The sequence below is a fragment of the Gopherus evgoodei genome, chromosome 3, assembly GCF_007399415.2.
Source record: "Gopherus evgoodei ecotype Sinaloan lineage chromosome 3, rGopEvg1_v1.p, whole genome shotgun sequence".
NCBI classification, from domain to species: domain Eukaryota; kingdom Metazoa; phylum Chordata; order Testudines; family Testudinidae; genus Gopherus; species Gopherus evgoodei.
The window spans coordinates 130,388,775-130,415,754 of NC_044324.1; the positions used below are offsets into that span (position 1 = coordinate 130,388,775).

Consider the following 26,980-nt stretch of genomic DNA (forward strand, 5'->3'; position numbering starts at 1 on the left):
AAGCACATTGCAGCCGCTTGAATGCTGGGATAGCTGCCCATAGTGTACTGCTCCCAATGCAACTGCAAATGTGGCCATGACAGTGCACTGTCAGCTGTCAGTGTGGACAGATTGCAGTGTTTTCCCTGCTCAGTTGTACGAAGGCGGGTTTAACACTCAGCGCTGTACATCTGCAGGTATAGCCATACCCTTAGGTTAATTTGTAAAAAACCAAGTTGAACTACAGTTAGGCAAAGGCCAATGAGTCAGCACTGACTACATACTTTGGGGATGTGTATTCTAGTTTAGTTAAAACTAGTATTGTTCGGTATTTATTTCCTCTAATTTACAAGAGGAACAATCACAATAAATGAATTGTAAGATTATCTAGTTTAATGTTGATCTTATGTATAGCTGTGGTTACCTGAAAGTTTAAGAACTTCAGATGAGTATGTCTTTTTTGTATTCTCTTTTTGAAATGCCCACTTCATAAAACAGTCCTCCTGCATGAGTCAGAGTAGAAGTGTTTCCTACAGAATAGCACATTAGGGAACTGATTTTCTTCTGCCTCTAGCAGTGAAAGAAGACCTGCTAAAATCAGAGTAGGGGTATGCTTACACTTACATTTGTGCAGCGCTGGGAGTTACAGCTGTGTTCGTACAGCTGTGTAGGGCCAGTGCTGCAGTGTGGCCACATTTGCAGCATTTGCAGCGCTATTGGGAGTGGTGCATTGTGGGCAGCTATCCCACAGAGCACCTCATCCCATTTTGGCGCTGTGGCTTGTGGGAAGGGGACGGAAGGGTGCGGGTCTTTCTGCTTCCTGTTCCAACGCTCCGTCGTGCTTTTCTACACATTCCAAGCAATTTTGCGGCATTGTGAGTCTGCAGCGCGATTTCTGTTACAAATGGAGCCCGAGCTGCTGAGGACCTTGCTGATGAATGTTGCCAGCACATCACGCATGGCAGTGGAGCTATTCCTTCAGCTGCAAAGTGACAGTGAGGAGTCAGACGAGGATATTGATTCGCCTGACGCGCAAGACACTAAATTGCTTGTGGCAGTAACGGACATGCTCAGCACCGTGGAATGCCGCCTTTGGGCTCGGGAAACAAGCACTGAGTGGTGGGATCACATCGTCCTGCAAGCCTGGGATGACGAGCAGTGGCTGCAGAACTTTCGGATGAGAAAAGCCACTTTCATGGGACTGTGTGCTGAGCTCGCCCCTACCCTGCAGCGCAGGGACACGAGATTGAGAGCTGCCCTGCCAGTGGAGAAGCGGGTGGCTATTGCAGTCTGGAAGCTGGCAACTCCAGACAGCTACTGATCGGTGGCGAACCAGTTTGGAGTGGGAAAGTCGACCGTTGGAATAGTGTTGATGCAAGTTTGCACGGCCATTAATCGCACCCTGCTAAGAAGAACTGTGACTCTGGGGAACGTGCAGGACATTGTGGATGGCTTTGCACAAATGGGTTTCCCTAACTGTGGAGGGGCAATAGATGGGACGCATATTCCTATTCTGGCACCACCCCACCTGGCATCGGAGTACATAAATCGCAAGGGGTATTTCTCTGTGGTTCTCCAAGCGCTTGTGGATCACCATGGGCGTTTCACTGACATTTACTCAGGATGGCCTGGAAAGGTGCATGATGCACGCATCTTTCGGAACAGTGCCCTGTTCAGGAAGCTGATGGCTGGGACTTTTTTCCCAGACCGCAAGATCACAGTAGGGGACGTCGAAATGCCTACTGTGATCCTTGGAGACCCCGCTTACCCCTTAATGCCATGGCTCATGAAACCGTATACAGGGAAGCTTGACAGGAGCAAGGACCGGTTCAACTACAGGCTGAGCAGGTGCAGAATGACTGTGGAGTGTGCTTTTGGCCGTTTAAAGGCACGCTGGAGGTGTCTCTACGGGAAGCTAGATTTGGGGGAAAGCAGCATCTCCGCTGTTATATCTGCGTGCTGTACCCTCCATAATATTTGTGAAGGGAAGGGTGAAAAATTCAGTGAGGAATGGGCCTGCGAGGTTTGACGCCTAGAGGCTGAATTTGCACAGCCAGAGAGCAGGGCTACTAGAGAGGCCCAGCAAAGGGCTTCCAGGATTAGGGATGCCTTAAGGGAGCAATTTGAGGCTGAAAGCCAACAGTAATGTTTGGTGCCTTTGCTGTGCCCGTTTTTCCCTTGGGGTACAGTATTTATCACTTTCTTCAATAATAAAAAATGTTTTATAAGCCAAGAAATCATTTTATTCAAAATACAGTACATAAAAGGGCAGGGGGTAGGGTGGTGGACTGTACATTCAGAGGTTTGAATATGTCCTGCTTGGATTGCTGTTCAATGCCTGCTGCACTTCAGGATTAATATGCTGCATTGTGATGGGGTTGAGTGCATAGGGTAAGGGTTTGTAGTTCTCAGGCTGGTAGGTGAATGTACAGGTGTTGGGGGCAGCTGGGGGTGGTAAGAAACAGGCTGCTGGAGAAAGGTGTTTTGTGCAAATACTGGGGAACAAGAGAGAGAGCTTTGGGAGGGGTGGGGGTTACCACGGTACAGATCTGCCTGCATGGCTACGAGAGACTGCATACAGTCAGTTTGGCGAGCCAAGAGGCTTATCAGCTGCTTCGTGCTTTTCTTGGTAGCCAGTTCCTTTCTCCTGCTTTGTGTTTGCCTCCACTCATGCATTTTCTCTCTCAAGTCCTGCATCTTCTTACTCTCTCTGGCGTACTGATTCATAACTGCTTTGATCAAATCTTCTTTTGATTTTCGAGGATTTTTCCTCAAGTTCTGTAACCGTCGGGCAGGCGGTGATAGTGCTGGATTATTCAAGGTCACTTAAAAAAACATAAATAGAAACATTTAATACACAGAGGCTACATTGTTTATTATCACACAGTGAAGGAGTTTGTAGACTTTTTGTAGCATCATTCCCACATACCTAACATAGCACAGAGAGACCACGGCAGCGAAGGCATGGCGAGCAATGGGGTGAGTGTTTCTGCCGTGACTTCACCGGGGAAGGGGAACTGCCTGAGGGCTCATTGGGGTTTCTGTGCACTGGGGAAAGCAGAGAGCAGGGACCTGCACTGGGGAAAGCAGAGAGCAGGGACCTGGGGACCTGCACTGGGGAAAGCAGAGAGCAGGGATCTGCACTGAACACTATCCCTACATTCTCAACAGGATTTTCTACTGCCAGATATATCACTGCTGCGTGTTACCTGGCAAGAGAGGCAGGGTCTTCTACAGCAATGTGGATTCCGCCCTGGTCCCTATGCAGCTTGCCTGTGTGCAGCAATGGTCCCCCCACCCCTCGCGGCACAGTGGCGCGGACGAGTTAGCCTGACCGGGAAAAGGACCACGGTGGCTCTCCCTATAAACTTGCGCAAGCACATTGCCCACACTCTGGCTGAAACTTTTCAAGAGATTACCGAGGCCGATTACAGAGAAGTGATAGAGCAAATCAATGGGCTATTCCACATTTAGGCATGCATGAAGGCAGCCATAACCCCCACCCTCTTCTCCCAAAACATTTCCATCCTAAAAATAAAATCTGCTTACCGGGAACACGCTTCTCTGCTTCCTCTTCACCAACAAGTTCCAGCTGCTGCCACTGGCTAGCCTCCTCCTGGCTTGAGAAGAGCTCCTGGCTGCATGCCTCCTGGGACTCCGGGGTGTCTCCCTCCACCCCAGCAGCCTCACTCTCGGCTTCCTCTACACCCTCCCCCACTTCTCCCTGCTCTGAACTCTCCATCGTGCTCCTCGGATTGGCAGTGGGGTCACACCCAAGTATGGCATCCAGCTCCTTGTAAAAACGGCAGGTCGTGGGGGCAGCTCCTGAGTGGCAATTTCCCTCACGGGCTTTGCAATAGGCACTGTGCAGCTCCTTTACTATTACCCTGCACTGCAACGCGTCCCGTTCATGGCCCCTTAGCAGCAAGGACTTTGATATCTGCCCATAGGTATCATAATTTCTTCGGCTGGAGCGCAGCTGTGATTGCATAGCTTCCTCACCCCAAACACTGATGAGGTCCTGCAGCTCGGAAGTGTTCCATGCTGGGGCTTGTTTGGGGCGTGGAGGCATGGTCACTGATTGATTGATTGATTGATTGCACTCCACACCTGGCTGAGCAAACAGGAAGGGGATTTTTAAAATTCCCCAGGGCATTTAAAGGGCGGGTCACCTGAGCCCAGGGCAGTGGAGTGTGAAACAATGAGCAGAGTGGCTGAAAAGGTATGCTGGGATACCTCCTTATACCCTGGAGGCCAATAAAAGCGCTGTTGGTGTCCACACTTGATGACCAGCACTGCATCACCAGCGCTGGAATCGCTACACCCGAGGCAGACCAGGTGTACAGCCAGCGCTGCAACCAGGGAGTTGCAGCGCTGGCTGTGCTTTGCAAGTGTGGACACAGACTGAGTTGCAGCGCTGTAACCCCATCACCAGCGCTGCAACTTTCCAGAGTAGCCATGGCCTAAAGCTCTCACTTAAGTTCTACCAATAGGTCCTGCATGCTGCGGACAGTGGTTTATTTGGCTGCTTGCTAAGATGTAATCCTTTAGCTGTAGAATCAGATAATTGCTGTTTGCCTTCTTCAGAGAGCTATATATCACAGATCCTGATTTGTGGGGGTGGCTTTGTTTTTGGATGCATTTTAAATCTGGAAGCAGATTTTGGCATTGACATTTTCAAGTTCAAATGCACATTGTATTAAGATTTGTGTGATACGTCATTTGCGTTGCTTGTCCCACACCCATCATTCCTCCCACTCAACCATTTCTCTTAATGGTTATGAATCATGAAGTTCTGCTGATATTTTCTAATGTGAATGCTGAATATTTAAATGTAGAATATTGTCACTGATAGATTCTTTCTGCCCATAGGCTCGGGTGATGTATGACTTTGCTGCTGAACCTGGAAACAATGAGCTGACAGTTAACGAAGGGGAGATCATCATAATTACCAATCCGGTAAGAGAAATCACATGGAAACCAGGCTACAATGCACTGACCTGCTTCTAGGGGTTTGTGCTGAAAAGAAAGGTTGAGTGGCATCTAATGGGAAAGCTCTTGCACACTTTCCCTTCTTCCCTCTAGGGTAAAGGCAAATAAATTAAATGCAAAAGACTATTCCAGTAATGGTAAATTTAAATTAATAAAAGCAAGCTCAGAGGACAATTAGGCTTGACTTTACTCCTCTGTACCTAGGCATGTTAGTGGTCTCTGATCAGTATTGTCCTCTCGTACCATCTGTACTTTAGTGCCATGTCACAAGAACCATGCGAATGATAGTGATACCATTAAACCTGAATTTATTGTCTTTTCTTTGGGTTGAAGTAGTCATTCAGCATTTTTATGTAGTATCTCTGTTTTTGCACTGATTGTTTGTATTTCAGCGGTCATTCTAAAATACTGATGAATTTCAGCTTAAAACATTTTTCACATTCAAATCTAAATATTGTCCAGATGCAAAGACGCCAGTTTATACAGAGGCTTTAACGCAGCAAAACTTCTGTTTCTAATTGATCCTTTTATTGTTAGGGTAGTGTTCATGGAATGGGAGAGAAATATTAAAGCTCTGATCTTGTAAAAAGCTTAAGCTTTATGCAAAACTTTGTGCCATCTGAGTAGTTTCATTAATTTAAATGGGATTATTCAAGTGTTTATGAGGTTCTCTACAAGCTTAAGTCTTTGCAGAATCAACAATTTTGACTTCCCTAACTAAATATCAATCAGATTTTAGGAAATTTTTAAAATCTTTTCTACCAGAATTACTGGTAACACTTGCAAACATATATTATTTTTTAATTCACACTTTAATATTTATGCTATATGTATTTTTGTTTTTTTTATATTTTACTCAGCTACTAAAAGACTATTTTTTGCTGTTAGTCCATTGTTGTTAGTCCATAGTCTCATAGTAAAGCTCTATAATGGGTTGCTGAAGCTCAGTAGAAATAGATTTTGCTTCTGTACGAACACTTTAACTTATTACAAAAGAAAAGGTTTTCTATAAAACTTGATAGAGATGTTTTCATTACTTTTTACGGATGCCAAATTTCAATTAGAGTATCTCTGCACTGCAGTGTAAGCCTGTGCTTGGGTCTGGGCTCAAGCCTAACCCCCATTATGTCTACACTTTAATTGTGCTAACCCAGGGCTTGAACTTGGGTCCAGGCTTCTAGGGAGTCTGAGCTCTATGTAAGCTGGGATCCAGAGTGCGAGCCCTATCGCTTTGCAGTGTAGATGCAGTCCTGCTTGACTTGGGTCCTGGGAGTCAGCCTGAAGTGTCCCACAGTTCCATGAGCCAACTTCCTTAGTCCTCTCTCTCTCTCTCTCCCCCCCAACAATCTGCAGTTCAGTCTGTTAAAAATGGAAGCCACTCCCCTCTTTGCAAAAGCAGCAGCTCGGGTCTGTTAACGCATTCTCTTCTAATCACTGAGCTGCAGGCATGCTATCAGAGAGCCCCCTCGGTTTGCAATGGAGAGTAAACTGATCAAGACTTCTATAAAGCAAGCTTCATCCTGATGATAATGTGCAGAATAGGCAGTACAGTTTTCCCACAGTGCACCATGGTCCTAGGGCTAGAGCAGCCACATGTGGGGGGGTGAGCAAATAGGGACTTTGGGATATGGTTACTTTGACTCAGGTCTACACATTGCAGTGCGGATACCTGAGCTCTAGGTTTGAGCATGGGTTGGAAAAGCCTTTATGTAGGTTTAAAATACTATGTAGATGCTTAAGCCCAGGATTTCCTAACACCGGTCAGTTGACTTGAATCCCACTAACCCAAGGCTTACATTGCAATGTAGACATACCCTTAATGTCCAAGCATCTGTCTTGTGCACCAGTCAAAGGTGGCCTTTAGTTTTGGGTCCTGGTTCATCAAAGCACTTCAGCAAATTATAATTCCTATTGAAGTCGTTGGAACTAGCATGTACTTAATTTCAAGCACTTGCTTAAATGCTTCGCAGAGCTAGGGCCCTGGTGAAGAACAGGGTGCTAGAGAGCATCAACAGAAGTGTTTTCAAAAGGTAGTGCTAGACGTTTGAGAACTTCAGGAAACTGCTTATTCAGTGGCTTAGCTTGGTTCACATTGATCAGGCAATCTGTGTGTAAATATTAGCAGATCATTCAAACAAAAACCTTCAAAAATTGTTTCAGTGAGTGTTAACTGCGCCTTTGTTTGTGTATAAATCTCCCCTCAGTAAGATGTAATTGAAGATTTGTCATCAATATAAATCTCCATTTATCTTTCTATAAACTTTATTTGGTTTTGGTTTTCTCACTTAATATACTGAAAATGAATATATATTTAAACAGTTGAGATTCATAAATTTGAAGGTCAACAGAGATTCTTTATCATACACAGGCCTAATTTACCATGTATGAATCAGCTCATTATGATTGAGAGACATTTCGATTTCTAAGGGCCCAGTTTATTCCTGGTCATGTTGTCCTGATATCAACCCTAGTCAACTTCATTTATGAAGGCTGCAAAGCCTCAAATATCTTGTTCTTTAGTATACATATTATGGTAGTGTCTAGTGGCTCCAGTGAGGTCTAGAGCCCCTCCCCCCCTTGTCTTATGCTCTGTACATCACTTTGCAAGAAGCAGTTTCTGGCTCCAAGAGCTTACAAACTAGACAGACAAGAAAAAGGATGGGAGGGACTATTCTCTGAGTTCTTTGGTGTGGCATTCACCTGCCATAATGCATGAGACAGTCCTTACTCTTCCTGCAGTTCCCTACCTCCATTCATTTCCAACTTCTGCAGCAAATGAGGTGGGGATCCTATAAACAGCCTCGTTGACTATGCAACTCTGGTTCATTCCCTGAGCATTGTCTGTCCTGTGTGTTGAATGAGGCAGGGGTACTGTACAAACAGTATGTGATCATGTAATTCAAGTCTTTTATCATCATGCATGCACACAAAGGGGATGAATTAAGGTTGTGTGCGCAACGTTAATTTTTCAAGTTCTTTTGACTTTGCAAGCTAATGTTATGTTAACTTAGCTTTTTAATAATTTCCTACGATTTTGAAAACAGTTAAAATTCACAACAGTTATGTGAGGGAGGCCTGGTCAATATTATCCTCCTCTTATAATGAGAAAATTGATGCTCTGAAAGGTTTAAATCAATTTGCCCAAGTTCTCAGTCACACCTTTCTCTCAAATAATATTTTGAAGTATCAATTACAAAACCATAATAGATGCTGAAGTATGCTTTAATCTAGAGAAAATATTTGTATAATGCTTATTTTTATTTCTTTAGGACATAGGTGGAGGTTGGTTGGAAGGAAAAAACAGCAAAGGAGAGAGGGGACTTGTTCCAACAGATTATGTTGAAGTAAGAGACCACAATATTACAATACAGAAAAACTTGGTAAAGCAGAGCTAAAGCAAATTCCATGCTTTTATTTGTTTGTTTCTTTTAATATTGGAAAACTTCATTTAATTCTCTAGACTGAAGCCTTGATGAAAGATGGCAGTACTTAATTCCACTAAAACACATTTGTATTAATAGTTTAGAACAGTGGTTCTTAACCTGGGGTGCACACACCCCCTGGGGATGCGACATGGCCTTTTCAGGGGTGCGAGACATGCCAGATTTTTTAGACGGTAAATCGTCCAAAACACAAATTAAGCACAGGCACATAAGTACAGCTACTTTGTTTCATCAAACCTATGCATTTATTAACATTATACATTTTTTTTAACGATTACTGTAATATACAAACCAAAAATACATCTAGATTTAAAGAACTGACCTATGTCAATGATTTTTGATAGGGGGTGCGAGAACATATTTTGAGAACCAAAGGAGTGCAGACTGCAGTAAAGGTTAAGAACCACTGATTTAGAAGGTCAGAGTAAACACATGTCTGCGTACCATATATATTTTTTAAAGTCAAGTGATCATATCATACTTACTGCCTATTCTAAGGATAGAGAGTGGATATAGTCACTTCTGGAAAATGCTGACTTTTCAGTGCTGTCTAGTGTACTGTATCTCCTTTAGAGAAAGGAGAAGTTATAAGTAGTGGAGATTGCTAATCTGTAAATTGTTAATTTCACTGACAAACTGTCACCGGTGGTTCACAAGAGAACCAAAAATAATACGCATATCCTGTTCCAGAATAATTGAACAAGCACAAGAATGAGGATTTATTTTTTAAAAAAATCTGATTCTGGTATAGGCTTTTCCCCCCAACAAATTATGTGGTGATGCAGCTAACAGGTCATTGCCTGTTACATGGCCATACAAAAATAGACTTCCTGTCCTCTTCCAGTCCCCATAGAACAATGGGTCATACTTGTTGTTAATACCCAAATTTGATGTATTGTTGAATGCAGGAAGTGTACACAATGCTCTGGATTGTTAATTTGGAGCTGATTGTATTGTCTGCTGTTAAAGATGGAATTGTATCAACTCATTTTTTAAATCCTTTAATTTCAGCAGTTCTAGTGACCCTGAGAACAGTTGAAATAACAGCATGTAAATGATATGTCATTCTTATAGGAAATAAGTTATGTCTTAAAACAGCTTTGTCTGTTTTCAGATTCTAACTGAAAGTGGATTTCCTTGTGGCAATTCAGTAGCCGACCAAGCCTTTTTTGATTCCCTCTCCTCAAGTACAGCTCAGATCAACTCAGCTGCTAAAAACAATAACCAGGTACATCATTTTTTTTTTTTTTTGGCACTGCAGGCATAGTAGGTTCTATTGACAACGCTGCTTATGCTCCTAAGTTCCGTTACGAACGCACTGGGAATGAAGGTTGTAACTCTGAAATGTGCATAACTGAACAAAGTGTTATGGTTGTTCTTTCAGAAGTCTACAACTGATCATTGACTTAATACAGCTTTGAAACTTTACTATGCAGAAGAAAAATGCTGCTTTCCCTGTATTTTTTAGTAGTTTACATTTAACACAGTAGTGTACTGTATTTGCTTTCTTCTTCTTCTTTTTATTTTTGGTCTCTGCTGCTGTCTGATTGTATATTTCTAGTTCCAAATGATGTGTGTGGTTGCGTGGTCAGTTCGTAACTCTGAGTTTCTACTGTAAGTCCTCACAAAAAGCATGGAAAAAGCAGTTGTGATGGAAGTATCTAAAATTTTGCTGAAGATTAAAAATCAGCTCATTTGTTCATCTTGTGTAATTTTAGAAATGCTGCTGCTTCAAAAACTAGCATAATTCTAACATAAATTAGAAATAAGAAAATAAGCAATTATTTTTGTTCTTTTCCTGCATAAAGCAATATCATAGAAATCTGTGAACTAAACAAAACCACCTTCCTATATTTTCCTCTTTTGTACTCTGATCTTGTCAGAATGTACGCCTCCAATAATTTTGGTTATTAGCAGCATCTGCTTTTAGAATTGCAACTTCTAAGACCTGATATTCTGACCTGTATAAAAGAACTCTGCCTTCTTTTCTACTTTTCTGTAGAGTGCCATGCAAGTTTGACATTGTAGAAATAATATTATACATTATTATCAAAATAACTTTTTTCAGCACTCAGCAATAAAGGTTTTCTCTTTTACTTGGCATGTCTGGATCTGGTATTTGCTGTTTGTTTACCATGACTTTATAGCAGGTCAGTTCAGGACTTAAAAAGGCCACTCAGCAGTGTGCCATTTTGTGCGTAGGAAACTATCTACCTTCTCTTATGGCTGCAAAATAACCTTCCATAGGTGAACCAATGCAGAGCTGTCTTCCCGAGTCTATGGACAGATGACTCAGTGCTTCTGCTGCTAGCAGCAGAGTGAAACTCACAAGACCCTGCTCAGTTTCACTGCTGCTTTTGATAATCCTGTGGACTTCAGTGAAACTGACATTAGTCCTATTGATTTCACTCATCTGCTGCACTGAAAATCTATGAACAGTGATTATGGAGTTATTGTGGGAAGATTTCTCAGGCTGTGGGGAGGGAGAGGTGGGAAGAGGGGGTCAGCTGTTAGTTCCCTTTCTTTCCAAAGTCGGAAGGCTCTCAGGGTATATGGAGAAGGAAAAGTGTAAGATCCTCCCCCTTTCCGCAGCCAGAGTAGTTGGAGTTTCAAATTTATCAGGCTACTGCTATCTGGAGGTCAACATCATTAATTATTATTACGTATTTGTATTACTGCAGCACTTAGGAGCCCAAGTCATAGAGAGAGAACAAAAGGACTGCATGAAAGGACTGCATTCAGCAGCATCATTTGCAGCAGTTGAGGGGGATGGGGCTGATCTTACTTGGGCACTGTCCTCGAAATTACAAGAGAGTGGATATAGTAACTTCTGGTAAATGCTGACTTTTCAGTGCTGCCTAGTGTACAACATATGTTGTGTAGAGCTGTCTAACATGCAGGTAGCTATGGAGTCAAATGGACATTGGTATGTTATGAATATCAAACTTCAGTTCCAAAAGGAAAGAATTTTTTGTATTGTTTAATCTGTAAGTGCCATATTAGGTAGGTATCTATACTTCCCTGGAGCTCACTCTTTCAAGTCTTTTTATTACAAAATGGAGACTTCTAGTTTAGATCTGGCCAACAACTGAGCTCAGCATTTTTAAGGAGATAAATGATGTTTGAATACAAACTAGAGTATGTGGTGGTCAAGTATCTTTTTTTATTTAAAAAATATTGTTGTAAATTGATTAGCTCATACCTAAGAAATTCATTTGAAATTCTCAAATGAGAGCATGCACTCAGGGCTTGAAGAATTTCCAACATATACTTCTATGAAAAGCTGAATCTCTATACTCTCCTGTCTCCTATCCTAACCAGTCATAGATATTTAGTTTCCCTTGACACATCTTTATTTCCCCAGTAAATCAGTCATGCCCTCAGATGGTCTACTAATGACGTTTCCTTGCTCCATTAATGCTGACTCCAAATCACTTCTGCTTTTGAAAATCACTCCTCACTTCTCCCCCTGCTGTCCCCGCCGTCCAAAATTAAAAGTTCTACTTCCTGCTCTGGCTCTCCTGGCACACAAGAGGACCTTGGTTTCCCATCTCCTCCTCAACCTGGGCCCTCTGCTCCTCTCTTCCACCTCCCATCCCATGAAAATAACAGCAACTCGGCACCTGCTCTGCTCCATGTCTGCCCGTCTACATCCTGTGAAAACAGTAATGTCTTCAGCTGCTTTACACCCTCCTGGAAAAAGAATAGCACTGCCTAAGTTGTTGTTCCATTCCTTCCTGTCATCACCCTGGAGGAGAGCTTTAGTTCCCATGAAACACTTGGTGCTTTCCACACACCACTGTTGCCAACTCTCATGATTTTATGGATGTATCACGGTATTTGTCTTTCTTTAAAGCCTTAGCTCTGGAAGTCAGTTGACTTGCATGAGAATCTGTTTCTAATTAAAAAAAAAAAAAAAAGTCTCATGTTTGCAGAGAAATACTTGAAAATGTGAGTCAGATGCTGTCTAAAGGCCCCAAAACCAGAAGGAAAATAAAAAGATTTTGATTTTTTTTTAACTTTCATGATCTTTAATTTTTTTTGTTTGTTTGATGGCTGACTCATTTTGAAGCTGTTGAGTTTGGTGATACTGAGAGACACAAGAAGACAAAAGTGTCTACCTCAGCTTACGCCACTCTGATCACTTGCCTGGAACTTTTGCCTACTTACCCAAAATAACCAGGCAGGTGGGTTTTTAAAGCCCTTCGTCTAGATGTGCTTTAAGAGACTGAAGTATTCAAAATTTTGGGCCTTGTACAGTACATGCTCCCATCCTAGGTGTGCCACAGATTTAAAGTGATAACACTGCTCACACATGTAATTTCTGGTAATATGAGAGAGAAAGAAAAGGAAGTTCTGCATGGAGCCCTGACAATTCTCCCACCCTTCTTTCCTTCACTACTCTCTCTAGCCACTGGCCTTCCAGTGGTAGATTGGACAAGATTCCCAACTGCACTGCTTCTTAAAGGGACTCTGTCAGCTTAAGTTACACATCTGACCCAAAACTCTTACCGTATGACCAATAACACCAATGATTGCTGTGACTGAAAGATTAGAGAGAAGAAAATAGTTTTTTTTTTCCAGTGGTTACTTTGTGCATTAGACAGTACTTTAAGTCAGTTTCATTGTTTCCTCCAGTTTCTTTTTTTGTTCTCTTGTGTGTATCTGGGGAGGTACTGCTCAGTAGGAGGTTTCAGAGTAGCAGCCGTGTTGGTCTGTATCCGCAAAAAGAACAGGAGTACTTGTGGAACCTTAGAGACTAACAAATTTGACCATAAGCTTTCATGGGCTACAGCCCACTTCATCGGACGCATAGAATGGAACATATAGTGAGGATATATATTTATATATGCACACACACACATAAAGAGAACATGAAAAGGTGGGAGTTGTCCTACCAACTCTAAGAGGCTAATCAATGTAGTTCAAGTAGAGGGCAAGCGACGGCTGCCTCAGCTGGGGCAATCCACAGGAAGGGATAGTGGTCAGTTGCCACCGTCCCCTGAGAGGGCTGCGCCTCGTCCAGCTGTGGCTCGTGCCCAGCCCCACTTCGCACCCCAGCCCGACCGACCCAGCCTTTAGAGCCAATCCCTATCCTAAAGTTACAGATCCGGCTTGCCAACTTCCCTTACCTACATTGTTCTAACATGCCAGAGGCTGTTCACCTTGGAGACATGCTGCGGCTATGGGTACAGCCTGGCACGAGATTATGCCCCTACTCTACTTGTGCTACATTGATGACACCATCATCTGGACCCATGAAAAAGAAGCCATTGAGGAATTCCACCATGATTTCAACAATTTCCATCCCACCATCAACCTCAGTCTAGACCAGTCCACACAAGCGGTCCATTTCTTTGACACTACTGTGCTAATAAGTGATGGTCACATAAACACCACCCTATACTGGAAACCTACTGACCACTATATTTACCTGCATGCCTCCAGCTTCCATCCAGGACACACCACATGATCCATTGTCTACAACCAAGCTCTAAGATACAACCATGTTTGCTCCAGTCCATCAGACAGAGACGGACACTTACAAGATCTCTATCAAGCATTCTTACAGCTACAATACCCACCTGCTGAAGTGAAAAAAACAGATTGACAGAGCCAGAAGAGTACAGGTCACCTACTACAAGACAGGCCCAACAAAGAAAATAACAGAACGCCACTAGCCGTTGCCTTCAGCCCCCAACTAAAACCTCTTCAGCACATCATCAAAGATCTACAACCTATCCTGAAAGATGATCCCTCACTCTCTCAGATCTTGGGAGACAGACCTGTCCTCCCTTACAGACAGCCCCCAAACCTGAAGCAAATACTCACCAGTAACCACACACCACAGAACAAAAACACTAACACAGGAAACTATCCTTGCAACAAAGCCCGATGCCAACTCTGTCCACATATCTATTCAAGTGACACCATGATGGGACCTAATCACATCAGCCACGCCATCAGGGGCTCTTTCACCTGCACATCTACCAATGTGATAGATGCCGTCATGTGCCAGCAATCCCCCTCTGCCATGTACATTGGCCAAACCAGTCTCTACACAAAAGAATAAATGGACACACATCTGACATCAGGAATCATAACATTCAAAAACCAGTAGGAGAACGCTTCAACCCCTCTGGCCATTCGGTAACAGATTTAAAGGTGGCAATTTTGCAACAGAAAAGCTTCAGAAACAGACTCCAATGAGAAACTGCTGAACTTGAATTGATATGCAAACTAGATACTATCAACTTAGGCTTAAATAGAGACTGGGAATGACTGAGCCATTACACGCACTGAATCTATTTCCCCATGTTAAGTATCCTCACAACTTCTTGTCAAACTGTCTTAAATGGGCTATCTTGATTATCACTACAAATTTTTTTTTCTCCTGACAACAGTTCATCTTAATTAATTAGCCTCTTAGAGTTGGTTTGGCAACTCCCACCATTTCATGTTCTCTGTATCTATATATATCTCCTCACTATATGTTCCATTCTATGCATCTGATGAAGTGGGCTGTAGCCCACAAAAGCTTATGCTGAGATAAATTTGTTAGTCTCTAAGGTGCCACGAGTACTCAGTAGGAGGGGAGAGAAAAAAACATGAGAAACAGGAAAATGTGATTGTAAAACCACAACAATTGGGAGGAGGCTGTGGGCAGATATAATATCAAACTCCTTTTAACTCGCTTTGTTTTTTTTTAACTAGATTTCAAGTTGATAACCTTTTAATTGCCCAAGATCATGGATGTGCCTGTCCAACACTCTTCAGATCCTGCGGTCCTTGCAGGGGCCAGAAATCACTGGGGTTTTGCCCCAAGTGACAGTGCAGACACACTAGCTTTAGACCATTAAGTGGATCAGTCCTAATGGACAAATGCATTGTATCTGCTAATCTTTTTGGAAGGGCTTCAGAATTACATAAATCACTTCAATATTTTATGTGAAAACTATTGGTATTCATTAACACAATTTAAAATAATCCTATTTTTAAGAGGGAGCTAACTTGGTGCATGCTAAATCAGATCTATATTTTAAAGTGTATTTTAGAGAGGTGGTCTTCACATCTGCCATGCTTTCCCATGTATACTGAAACAAAAACAATGGAATTTTCTTCAGCTTTGGTTTGAGTCACTTCCAGGAACTGTAACCAGAATGGATTTCCTGTTATGTAAATACTGTACTTTATTCAAGATAGTTTGTCTTACACAACTGAATGATACTCATTTATTGCAAGGAATTATGTTGTCTGATCTGGAGCCAATTGTTATGTCCAGTTGTTAGTAGATTTAAAAAATGTGGACTTCATTATTGTGTTAGGTCAATATTTAGTTTTTTGAATTCTAACCATCAGAATGATCTTCCCATTTTTTCTGAAAAGGTATTGCCTTCTGGGTAGGATCCTGTTGATCTTTGGGACGTTTCAGAATGCATGCTTGAAATACAAGTGTCTATATTTCATTCTAGTTGGCTCTGTTAAGTAATCCTTATGAATTTTCCCTTTTGATGATGAATAGTAATGTTACTATAATCAAGGGTCTGCCAACAATTCTAACGAACATTTCCCAATTTCAGTGTTCGTATTCTAGCAGCAGAGTTTGTCAAGTGGAAAACTGGTACTGTATATAAGATGCTTGTGCATTTATACACCTTAACTTTTAAAAAAAAGTTAAACAAATATGAGTGTCCTATTTGTTTGTTTCGTATTTTGAGAGGGAAAAAAAGTGAGATACTTAACTTTGAAATAAGACCATTTTACATGTGTATTAATGACATTACAGACCAGTTGGGCCGAACATCCTTAGCAAGACATGTGTTCATTGTTCAGGTTAGGCCATATCTACTGTTCTGAGCAATCTTGGTAAAACAAATAAATGCATCTCTAAATTTAATCTATATGCATGATAGACCACAGTGTGTGTGGCTACTAAAAGAAGGATGTCATAATATGTATGTTTCCACATATAGTAGCAACTCTATGGACTTTGTTATATACCTTTTTTTTAAAAAGACCAAAAAAAGGACAAAAAAGTCTCTTTTTGCTTGAATATTTTTAGTGGGTAGCAGGATTTTATCTTGAAGTAAAAGCTAGAAACATAGTATGAATAAGATTTATAAGTTCACTAGCTACTGCAGGTTAAAACTTAAAGGCTATCCTTCCTTGTGTTTCAGAGCATAAGCTGATCACTAGCTGTCATTGAGGGAAAGGCTGTGTAATGTGGAGTGACTTTAGAGTATCAAGCATTCAGATGTACGTTGATAATGAGAAGTATTTAGATAAGTTGTGCCTTTTAGATTAGTTTTGCTTTCATTTTCTTGACACCACTTCTCTGATGAGGAGCAAAATTATTTCTGTCCCAAAATGACTGTATGCGTCTCTAGTTCCTGATTTAAAATATGTATCCTGCAAGTTCAGCTTTTTTAATTGGAGGCTTTTTGTATCCTGTTGCAAAATTTCTAGCGTTCATTTGACAAAGTTCTATGAAAATAGTTAGTGTTTTGCAGAAGTAAATGCTAAAATCAAAAAGACACTCTCTTCCATTCTCTACCAGTATCTCCAGGCAGACAGTTTCCTCTTTTTAAAAAAAAAAATTTTTTTTTCTTGGAACGAATCTTTCCGTACATTGTTCAAAGAAAGTTTGAGCTAAATAGTATTGTCTGGTTTTGAGTTATGAGTGTGTGGGAAGGGGATGTGGAGGTTGAGGGAAATAGCTTGTATTTTTTTTTTTTAAACAATAGGAAATTTGTCACTTGTAACATAACTCAAACTTGGCATGACAACTGGCCTCAGTGAGGAATGCGAATCAAGGCAAATTTAGAAAAAGATTTTGTATCTTTTGAAAGCGAATAGCAGTTAGTTATGTGTTTGTGTGTGCAAACATAGAACTGTATAATCTGATAATTTGCCTTGGGATAAAAATTCGCTAATTTGTTCCAATTTGGCGTAAATTACATCTTGTGTATTAAGCACCTGGGAGAAGGTTTGCAGCTGGGGGAACTCTGATCTGTCCATATAGTGGAAGGAAGGATTTGGCCAGCATCTGAACTCTCAATGGGGACAAAGGAAGCAGTTCAACAGCGCTTGGACTCCTTTGCATGTTCAGTGGAGGGGTCAGCTGAGTTGGTGGAGTCCTACTGCTAGTTCCATGGAAAAGCCAGTTGTCTGAATGAAATGTACCTTACCTGTACTCTGCAGTTCGTACAGGAATGATACCAGTGCAGTGTTACTCCTACATAGTAATATGGTTTCATAAGAACTGTGTCAATGTCTGAATGTACATCTGAGAACTTTGCATTGATTCTGTTTGATGAAGTTCAGACTTCATTTATTGCCTGGATGCTCTAAGGATTTGTGGAACTTTTTCCTCTTTCCACTCGCCTTTATCTTACAAAGACATTCCATCCTAGCCCCTGTGAAAAATAAACACATTTCATCCAAAATATTTTTGGGGCAGATCCTCAGCTGGTGAAAATTGAAGGCGGGGAGCCATGAGAACACTAGCTGAGTCTGCCCTTTTTTTGTGTTTTCGAGTAAAGGTTGATAAATGAATAACGTAGAAGGAAATTCTCAGAATGAAATTTATGTTGCTGTAGAAACTATACCATGTTGCATATACTATGTGGGTGGTGATGTGGTTGGTTGGGTTTTTTCCCCCCATGTACTATAATTTTAAACTTTTGATGTTCACATCTGCTTATGTAGATACTATATATTTCATGGTATGCACTTCAGAAAATAACACAATGCCCTGGAATCCTATACAATGCTCAGTGTAAGAATCTGCCTATGTGGAGCTATTGCAGGATTAGGGCCTAAAGCATTAATTCATGCACTTTAGAAAACCATTAACCCCTCCCTCCCTCTGAAAATATTGCATATGTGCAGTATGGCAGAGTGAAGAGTCCTACAGCAATATTAATTCAAATTTATTTGCCCGTATGTAGTAGTTTCTGTTGAACAGATACCATGGAATGTTCCTTTTAACTGAATGTATACCACGAAATAGACAGGGGGTTGTCCAGTGTGGAAGAGTTAACACCATTATAGGGACTGTATCTTGTGAAGTGTACTAATTTTTGCTACCTTAGCTTCTCAAGCTTAACTTTTGCATAAATGTGAATGTATAAAGACTTCAGACATCCAATTTTATGTTAAAAAAAGATTCAGTTTTTGATGTGCATAACATAAATATAGTCTAATAAGGCGTGCGTGTGTGTTTGGGTAATATATATGTAAATATGTAGCATTAAGGGTTGAAATGGTGGTATTCAAAAATCAGAAAATTCCAAAGAGAACCTTAACTTTGCCTCCTTCACATATACATTAAGTGAGTTGTTACATGGTCACACAACTAAATAAATAGAAATTCATGAAATATTTCTTCAGAAAATGAATGATTTTAGTCTGGCATACAAAAGATGCTCTTTTCTCAGGGTTCTCTGTAACTTGGTCCAGGCTGGTGTATATGACCTCTGCGAGCAGAACCACCAATTATACTTTGGCATATACAGTACATTGAAGTTCTAGAAAGCAAAGTGACAGTTCTCAGCACAGTGTGCGATAGGCATGAGTTCTTTGGACCGTCACCAGATCTTTCATTGTGGCTTGGCAATGTTTAAAGTGGTATCTTTCAATTCTCCTTTACAAAATGGTTACACAACTCCTATGCTCCATTCATAGTCATTGTCATATATGTTAGAAGGGAACAAATAGAAAACAGTTTTTAAGACTGTAAACTTAACTGGACTTCTTCCTAAAACAATGAATGTTCATCAGTTTATGCTGATTGCATGCATTTGTTGTTGTGGTGTTTTACTCTTGCCTTCTTCTTTTTTTGTGTAATATGCCATTGTGATCTGGAACTTTGCCAGGTATATAAATAATGCTTAGAACCTGGCAGCAGTGACAGTCTCACTAGTCTTGTATAAAAGTGTTTTGCCTTGCATGCCATGCACGTTTGTGAAGCTGTGAGGTTTGTGGCATGCATGAGTTGCATTGATCTGCCTCACTGCAGAAATGAGTTTGCCGCATTGTTTTGAAAACTGCTATGCAGTCTCTTCTTCCCTTCTGCTTTTTGTTTTTCTTGTTCACTGAGCCTGAGCACTTCTTATTTTAAGGTGGACTCTTTGGCACCTGTTGCTCAGACTGGTAATCTGGAAAACCTTAGCGAGTCACCTCCTTCAACTCATCCTACAAGACAGGTAAAAAACCAAAACAACTCCCACCCCCCAATCCTATTACCATGTAAAAATACTTGACCCCTTTCCCCCACACATAGTTTGTCTTTTCATCTTCACCATTACGTAAATCCGCATAACTCCACGGACAAGGAAGTGGGAGCACAACAGAAGACAGTCCAGTGCAGGACGGAACATCTCTGTTCCCATCCTATCAGTCATTTTTCTGCTCATACTGGAAGCAAGCATACTCTGCCACTTCTGTCTTTCTTCCCAGAAGACTCTTTCCATCAAATGAAGGAAGGAAGGAGGCTCTCAGGAGGGAAACTGTAGCCTGGGACAAGGGCTCAGAATCTCAGTAGTCAGTTCCATTCCCTCACAGGAGGCAGCTCAGCTTTTTCTATCCCTCTGAGTGTTTCACTTTTTGGATCTACCTGATCTTGTCTTTGACAATGTGGAGATGATCTCTCCTGACTCTCAGCCTTTTTGGCAGGCCACTCAATATAACTTCGTTCTGTCAGTCTTCCCGCTACTGAGCTGATCTCTGTCAATCAGGTGAGCAGTGTACAAGCAAATGCGTATTATGCAAGCAGTTCTTTCCTAGGTGCTGCATACATAATACTCTGTTGGTGACTGTTTTTCCAAAATTTTTGGTCTCAGTATAGGCACTCCCTTTTTAGTCAGCATCTCAAATGGTCCATTGTGCCTGCCCCTGCCTATGCATGTACCAAATAACCAAAGATGCAAGAACAAATTCAGATTCCACAAATTACAGATGATTTCCCGTAGTTTGAATGAGAGCAACAATGTGTCAGAAACAGGCCACACAGGAACAGGAGAGCCCAGTAACCCAGCAGTATCCCCTGAGACGATTCTTATGCAATCAGTTGTTTCTGTGGGTTTGGAAGTCCTCATTGGCCAGAAGAAGCTTATATACTCAGAAGAGCACCAGATCCAGCTCTCTGCATGATGCTGACCTGGCATGGAGCCAAATAGATGGCACTTTTTCTGGCTCAAAGGCCTTCTACCACAAGTATCCAGTCCTCAGAGGCACATTTTTTCCCCTGGATAGATTCTTAGCTGGTTACCTTATATGCAAAGTGATCCCTACTGATTTGAGGTCTGGTTTTACCATCCAACATTTGCAGAAATTTCATTAGCATACAGCCTACTTATATGTGTGTCTCTCTCTCTGTAAAGGTAGGTACTTACATGGCCCCCATCCTCATAGGTTCTGAGCACCTCCCAAGTATTGCAATGGTTCCCTAGTGTAAGCAGGGTTTGTGTATGTGAAGAAATTTTTAGGGAAAGCTAAAGCCAATAATTGAGTTCTACATTCAGTCCTGAAAGTGGTGAGGTCCATGATCATCCTTGGCTTTTGTGGGAATGAGTTCCACAGGCTAGATCCAGTTCCTTTCAATCTCCTACACTTGTAAGCCCCCCTATATTGATGGACTATTTCTTTGTTCTGGTGGACGTTAGCTATTCTGGGAGGTGCTGGTTGAGGGGAAGAGGTGATATCCTAGGTACTATAACTGTTCACAGTTCTCATGGAGGGTTTGAGTATCAAAGCAGAGCCTTTTAACTTGATTGTGTGCATTAATGGATAGAGCCAGGGCAGAGCTCAGAGCGCTGGGTTGAGGTGTTCACAGCCATCTGTGCTGCTAGTAGACTGGCTACTGTATTTTTTGCCAGCTAGAGCTTTAGGGTCTGTGGCTTTGTTCATATGTATGAGTTGCAGCTAATGGAGTTGTCATGTCATGAATGTGTGGATCACCACTATCGCCAGCTCTGTGTTGGATAGGATGGGGTGCAATCTTGAAAGTGAGCAGTTTTATTAACATGGCTATTTTGGCATCCAGAAACATTGAGCAGCCTAAAAGGGTTCTATGGCTGCAGGCTGAATTTCCTCAGTGCGTGAGATTTGAGAACTAAAACTTTAGAAGAATTACTTTTCTATAAATTTTCTGTTCAGCTGTAACTATACAAACCTTTTTTCCCCTATCAAAGACCCAGATAAGCACGTATCCATGAACTAGTCATGGGTGAACATAAACTTAAAGCTGCCAAAAAAAAGAGGGGGGAGGATATATTTCCCATGTTATACCATCAGTCATTTTCAGTTACTTACCCGCCCCCCCAATGCAGCTATTGGAGCCATAGTTTGAAATCTCAAATGAAAATGTACCAGGCTAACTAGTAAAGTTGAGATGAATGACAGCCTCATACAAGTTTTAAAAATCTTTCCAGAATCCCTATCCAAACTCGCCTGTACATAAATCCTCGGAACTAGATGTCTGAATAGTTTCAGCTTCTAAAGTTCAGCTGTTTTGATGCATATTTGTGCAAAAAAGTCTTTTGTGTTCTTTCCGGGCTTGAGATAAAATATTTCAATCTCTCAGAACTCAAACAGTGAATCAGATTTTGCTCAGACTTTGCAGAAGAAGCAGCATGCTTTTAAGCTGTGACCAACCGTGGAAGACTTCAGCTGGGGAAAAAAGTGGGGGTGGGGGTGGAGGGGAGAGAGAAAAGTTTGTGTGTTTTTAAATATAAATTTATGATCATGTGAAAAACTCTGCAAGGGGAGATGGTGGCCAGGAAGAAGTTAACAGTGTTTTGTAATGGAGAGCTTAATGAAATCTTACAGCATTCTACCCTAGCAAATGCTGTAGGTAGTCAGTATTATAGTATTCATTGCTAGGGATTGTCCAGTTGGGATGCTACTGTGTGACAGAAGTGTTGCATTCACTGCTTTGCAGGGCCTATGCAAAATGCAAGGATTTCTGCTCCAATTCTGAATTGTCTTTTTCTTTGTCAGAAAATAAAAATGACTGTCAGGTTGTTTTTTGCCCTTTACATGTAATATCTCTGGTAGAGTGCTCTTCTTTGCACACAAGTAAACATTTACCTATTTTCTCGAAGTACAAAACACAAAGGAAAATTTGTATTGTTCGTCTTTTAAATATTTGATCATTGCGACCTTTATTTCACTAAACCAAACACCCATACAGGAGTTGACAGAATAAAATCTCACATCAAAATGTCAAATCTTGGAATTGTCTTTGATCTGCACATACTTTCAGGGTAACTGGAGATAACTCTGGTGGATAAGAGTGCTTTAGAAAATTGTTGGCACCAATAATTTGACTTCACTTTGAGTAGTTAAGGCAATACTGTTTTCAGTGATGTCCCAATGTTACCATCAGTGGAAAGTTAATCATAATCCATCTAGATATTTATGTAGTCCTTATACCTGTAGTATATGAGCATCTGAGATTTGCCTTGGTTATGAAGTCATTGTCAAGTGCTGAACACAGAAAACTTGTCTCTCTTAATTTAGGGGATTTTGCACTCTCCAGTGATGGTGAAGATTTAGGATACATTTCCCCTTGTGTTTTTTCAGCATTTTTTTTTACTATTTTTCTTTTTTATTTATATGTTGTAGGTCAACAGTGCCCATGACCCTTGGTCAAATTGGAAATCTGGAAATGCGGACAATGCAAATTCTGGTGATGCCTGGGCAACCAAACCTGAAAGTGCAGTGGGGCAAAAAAACATCACTTCGAACAACTGGGAGGGAGCAGCACAGTTTGGGCACCCTCAGGCCTATCAAGGCCCAGGTCAGCTAAATGCTCCCATGAATGGTTTGTTCAATCTCTAAATAATCTGGACCAGAATGCTGGTATAAATGAGGATCACTGTACAGTAGTGTCCCTTTTCTATACTATGAAAAGTTTAAAAACCTAGCAAACACTCACGTGGTAGGACAGGGTAGGCACATTACTCGATGAGGTTGCAATGGCCAAAGTGTTAAATACCATTTTTGTTTCTGTTTCCACCGGAAAGGTTAGCAGTGATGGGACCACTAACATAACATAACGTAACACAGCAGTTACATGGAATGAAAATTTTTCACTCCATGCATCTGAAGTGGGTTTTTTTACTCACAAAAGCTTATGGCCAAATAAATGTTAGTCTTTATTGTGCCACCAGACTCCTTGTTGTTTTTGTGGATACAGACTAACACGGCTACCCCTCTGATACTCACTAACCTATTGAACATCAGTGTAAATGAAATAGGATCTGAGGCTAAAATAGGGAAAGAACAAGTTAGTTGGGTGTCTTGAAGTTGGCAGAGTTTGATTAAATACATCCTAGAATACTTAAGGAACTGTCTGAAAAGATTTCTGAGCCATTAGTGATTATATTGAGAACTCACGGAGGACTGGAGAGATCCTAGAAGACTGGAAAAAGGACAAATATAGTACCTATCTATAAAAATGGGAATAAGGAAAACACAGGGAATTATAGACCAGTCATCTTAATTTTGGTACCTGGAAAGATAGTGGAGCAAATAAAACAATCCATTTGTAAGCACTTACAAGATAAGGTGATAAATCTACATGGATTTGTCCAGAACAAATCATGTCTAACCTTCCTAATATCCTTCTTTAACAGGGTAAAAAGCCTTATGGATGGGGGGAAAGCAGTAGATATGACTTAGCTTGACCATAGTAAGGCTTTTGATACTGTCTCACATGAGCACCTCATAAGCAAATTGGTAAATGTAGCCTAGAGGAACATTCTAGAAGGTGGGTGCACAACTGGTTGGAAAACTGTACTCAGAGAGTAGTTGTCAATGGTTCATAGTCCAGCTGGAAGGGCATATGGGAGAGGAGGATCTCCCCAGGGATCTGTCCTGAGTTCGGTTCTGTTCAATATCTTCATAAATTATTTGGATAATGGCATGGATAGTACACTTAAAGTTTGTGGTCAATACCAAGTTGAGAGGGTTGATGGTGCTTTAGAGGATAGGATTAACATTCAAAATGATCATTCAAAATGATCAGGACAAACTGGAGAAATGGCCTGAAATAAATAGATTGAAATTCAGGAAGGACAAAAGCACAGTACTACGCGTAAGAAGGAATAATCAGTATCACATGAAATGACTGTCTAGGAAGGAGGACTGGAGAAAAAGATCTGGGGTTATAGTGGGTCACAAACTAAATATGAGGAGTCAATATAATACTGTTGCAAAAAAAGTGAACATCATTCTGGGATGTATTAGCAGGAGTGTTGTAAACAAGACACAAGAAGTAAATCTTCCACTCTATTCAATCCTAAGGTCTCGACTGGAGTACTGTGTCCAGTTGTGAGCACCATGCTTTTGGAATGATGTGGACAAATTGGAGAATCTCTAGAGGAGAGCAACAAAAATGAGTAAAGGTCTAGAAAGCATGGCCTACAAGGAAAGATTGGAAAAAATGGGTTTGTGTAGTCTGGAGAAGAAGACTGAGGGGGGGATGTGATAAGTCTTCAAGTATGTAAAAGGTTGTTAAAAAGAGGAGGGTGATAAGTTGCTCTTTGTCAACTGAGGATAGGACAATTGCAGCGAAGGAGATTTATGTTAGACATTAGGAAGAACTTCTTAACTGTAAGGCAGTTAAACACTGGAACAAATTATCAAGGGAGGTTGTGGAGTCTCTGTAATTGGAGGTTTTAAAGAGCAGGTTAAACAAACACCTGTCAGGTATAGTCATACCTTAGTGCAGGGTACTGGCCAAGATGAGTTACCAAGGTCCCTTCCAGTCCTATGATTCTAATTCTATGGAGAAAAGTGGTGGACTACTAAAATACTTCCTATAAAATGGCAATGATCTACATCAGTCCACCCTTTCAGAACTTCATGAAAAATTAGCAGGCAAGAGCCATGAGTGTTAAGAACAGAATCCTAGACATGTTCAGTTCACATAGCTGGAACTTTATGGGCAACATACAACTTTAAATCTGTGTGTTCCTGTTTCTGCCAAGGCATGGCCAGTAATACAAACCCTCTATTTTTAAGCATTACAGCCAGTATTTCAAAGAACTTTGTAGTCTTTTTAACCATGGAAGTCTAGGTGGAGAGTGATTTATATTTGGGACATATTATCTGGGAAAGTGTCAATTAATTAAGTGCTCAATTAAAGAAAATATTGGTTCATTAAGGCAATCTATTAGATTTGTACTGTTTTATTTGGATGTCTAGGGTTTTTTTGGAATACATTTTAAATGAGGAGCCTAAAAACATTGGGCTGAATTAGTTCTCAGTTTTTTCCTTTGAATATTGGGGGGCGGAGGGGAAAAGCATTCTTTGGCTCAGTAAAGTAGTAATACCTTCTTTTATTTTTTTTCTCTCTCTTTACCCTTCTCCTCCTCCTCTAGCGGCTGCTGATGATGACGATTGGGATGATGACTGGGATGATCCAAAATCAACGGCACCATCTTACCTTGGCTATAAGGAGAGTGAGTCTTCTGAGGCCGGGGGCCCACAGCGTGGAAATTCTCGTGCAGCTGCCATGAAATTACCACTTAACAAGTAATGATCAGCAAACTGGGAAAAACAATATGCATTGGAGATTAGAAGAAATTAAATATTGGGGCAGAGTTAAGATTGTAAAAGTTTATTTGAACAGGAATTCCCCCCCCCCATACGATTCACTTCGTCCTTCCACTTAAATGTGCAGTGTAGATGTCAGATGTCACAAATTCAGCATTATCATTTCACAGCAGGAGCATGTAGAGAAAGATAGAGGCTACTTGAAACACGTGACATAGGCATGTGTCTCTGGTGTGTTGTTTGTAGCCAATTGACACATGAGTTTCCAGGGTACATATTGCCTTTCTAAACTTAAGGCCTGGTCTACCTCTAAAACTTTGGTTGACCTAACTCTGTCGTTCAGGGGCCTGACTCCTGAGGGACATAAGTAAGTTACAATCTCTGTGATGATAGAAGAATTCTTCTATCAACCGAGCTCTTGAGATGGAAATATCCCTGGCATCACTGTAGCAAGTGTCTGCACTACAAATGCTACAGTGGTGTAGCTGCAGTGTCGCAGCAGTGCCAGTATAGTGCTTGTAATGTAGACATACCGTAAGTCTTTTAATTTAGTGGCATTTAGTTGTGCATTTAGTGATCTTGGCAGGTGAGGTCTCCTTATCCACAGAACAAGATTGACTGTGCATGGTGCTCCAGAGTATCGTCGTCTTGTACTCCAGCTCTGACCTGAAAAGACTACTTCCAGAGATGGAAGTAGTTCAGTCTTTGGCACTGCTGTGGCAACTGCCAACTTGGCAAGTGTTCCAGTTGTGGCGATATTGCAATACTGGTTCATTAGGAACCAGAGTGAAACTAGAAACTCATTTTACACTGTCTGCTGAACTGCCATTAGTTGTTGCTGATGTAGGGGCCAGCTTTAACAACCTAGAGCTGAAAGGCTGTATTACCCCATAATCTTCTGAGCCTTCGATCCCCTTGCTATTTGTTTTTTCTCTTTAAGATGTGAAATCAAGTACAATCAATTTCACTGTACAACTCTCTGAACATGTTTTCAAGAGCAC

At 41.2% G+C, this 26,980-nt stretch overlaps 1 protein-coding gene and 1 long non-coding RNA gene across 2 annotated transcripts in view; one reads left to right on the top strand and one right to left on the bottom strand.

Annotated features, from left to right (window-relative positions):
- The window catches only part of SNX9 (sorting nexin 9), a 98,741-nt gene that overhangs the window by 29,422 nt on the left and 42,339 nt on the right, over positions 1 to 26,980 (top strand). The window contains 5 exon segments of the mRNA XM_030556650.1: positions 4,852 to 4,938; positions 8,241 to 8,315; positions 9,529 to 9,642; positions 23,043 to 23,217; positions 25,805 to 25,958. Coding sequence (XP_030412510.1) covers positions 4,852 to 4,938; positions 8,241 to 8,315; positions 9,529 to 9,642; positions 23,043 to 23,217; positions 25,805 to 25,958 — 605 coding nt within the window.
- Positions 13,435 to 20,546, bottom strand: LOC115648678. The gene is made up of 3 exons (XR_003999641.1): positions 20,535 to 20,546; positions 14,613 to 14,615; positions 13,435 to 13,597 (listed from the first exon to the last, which is right to left on the bottom strand). It is a non-coding gene; the product is annotated as an uncharacterized LOC115648678 (long non-coding RNA).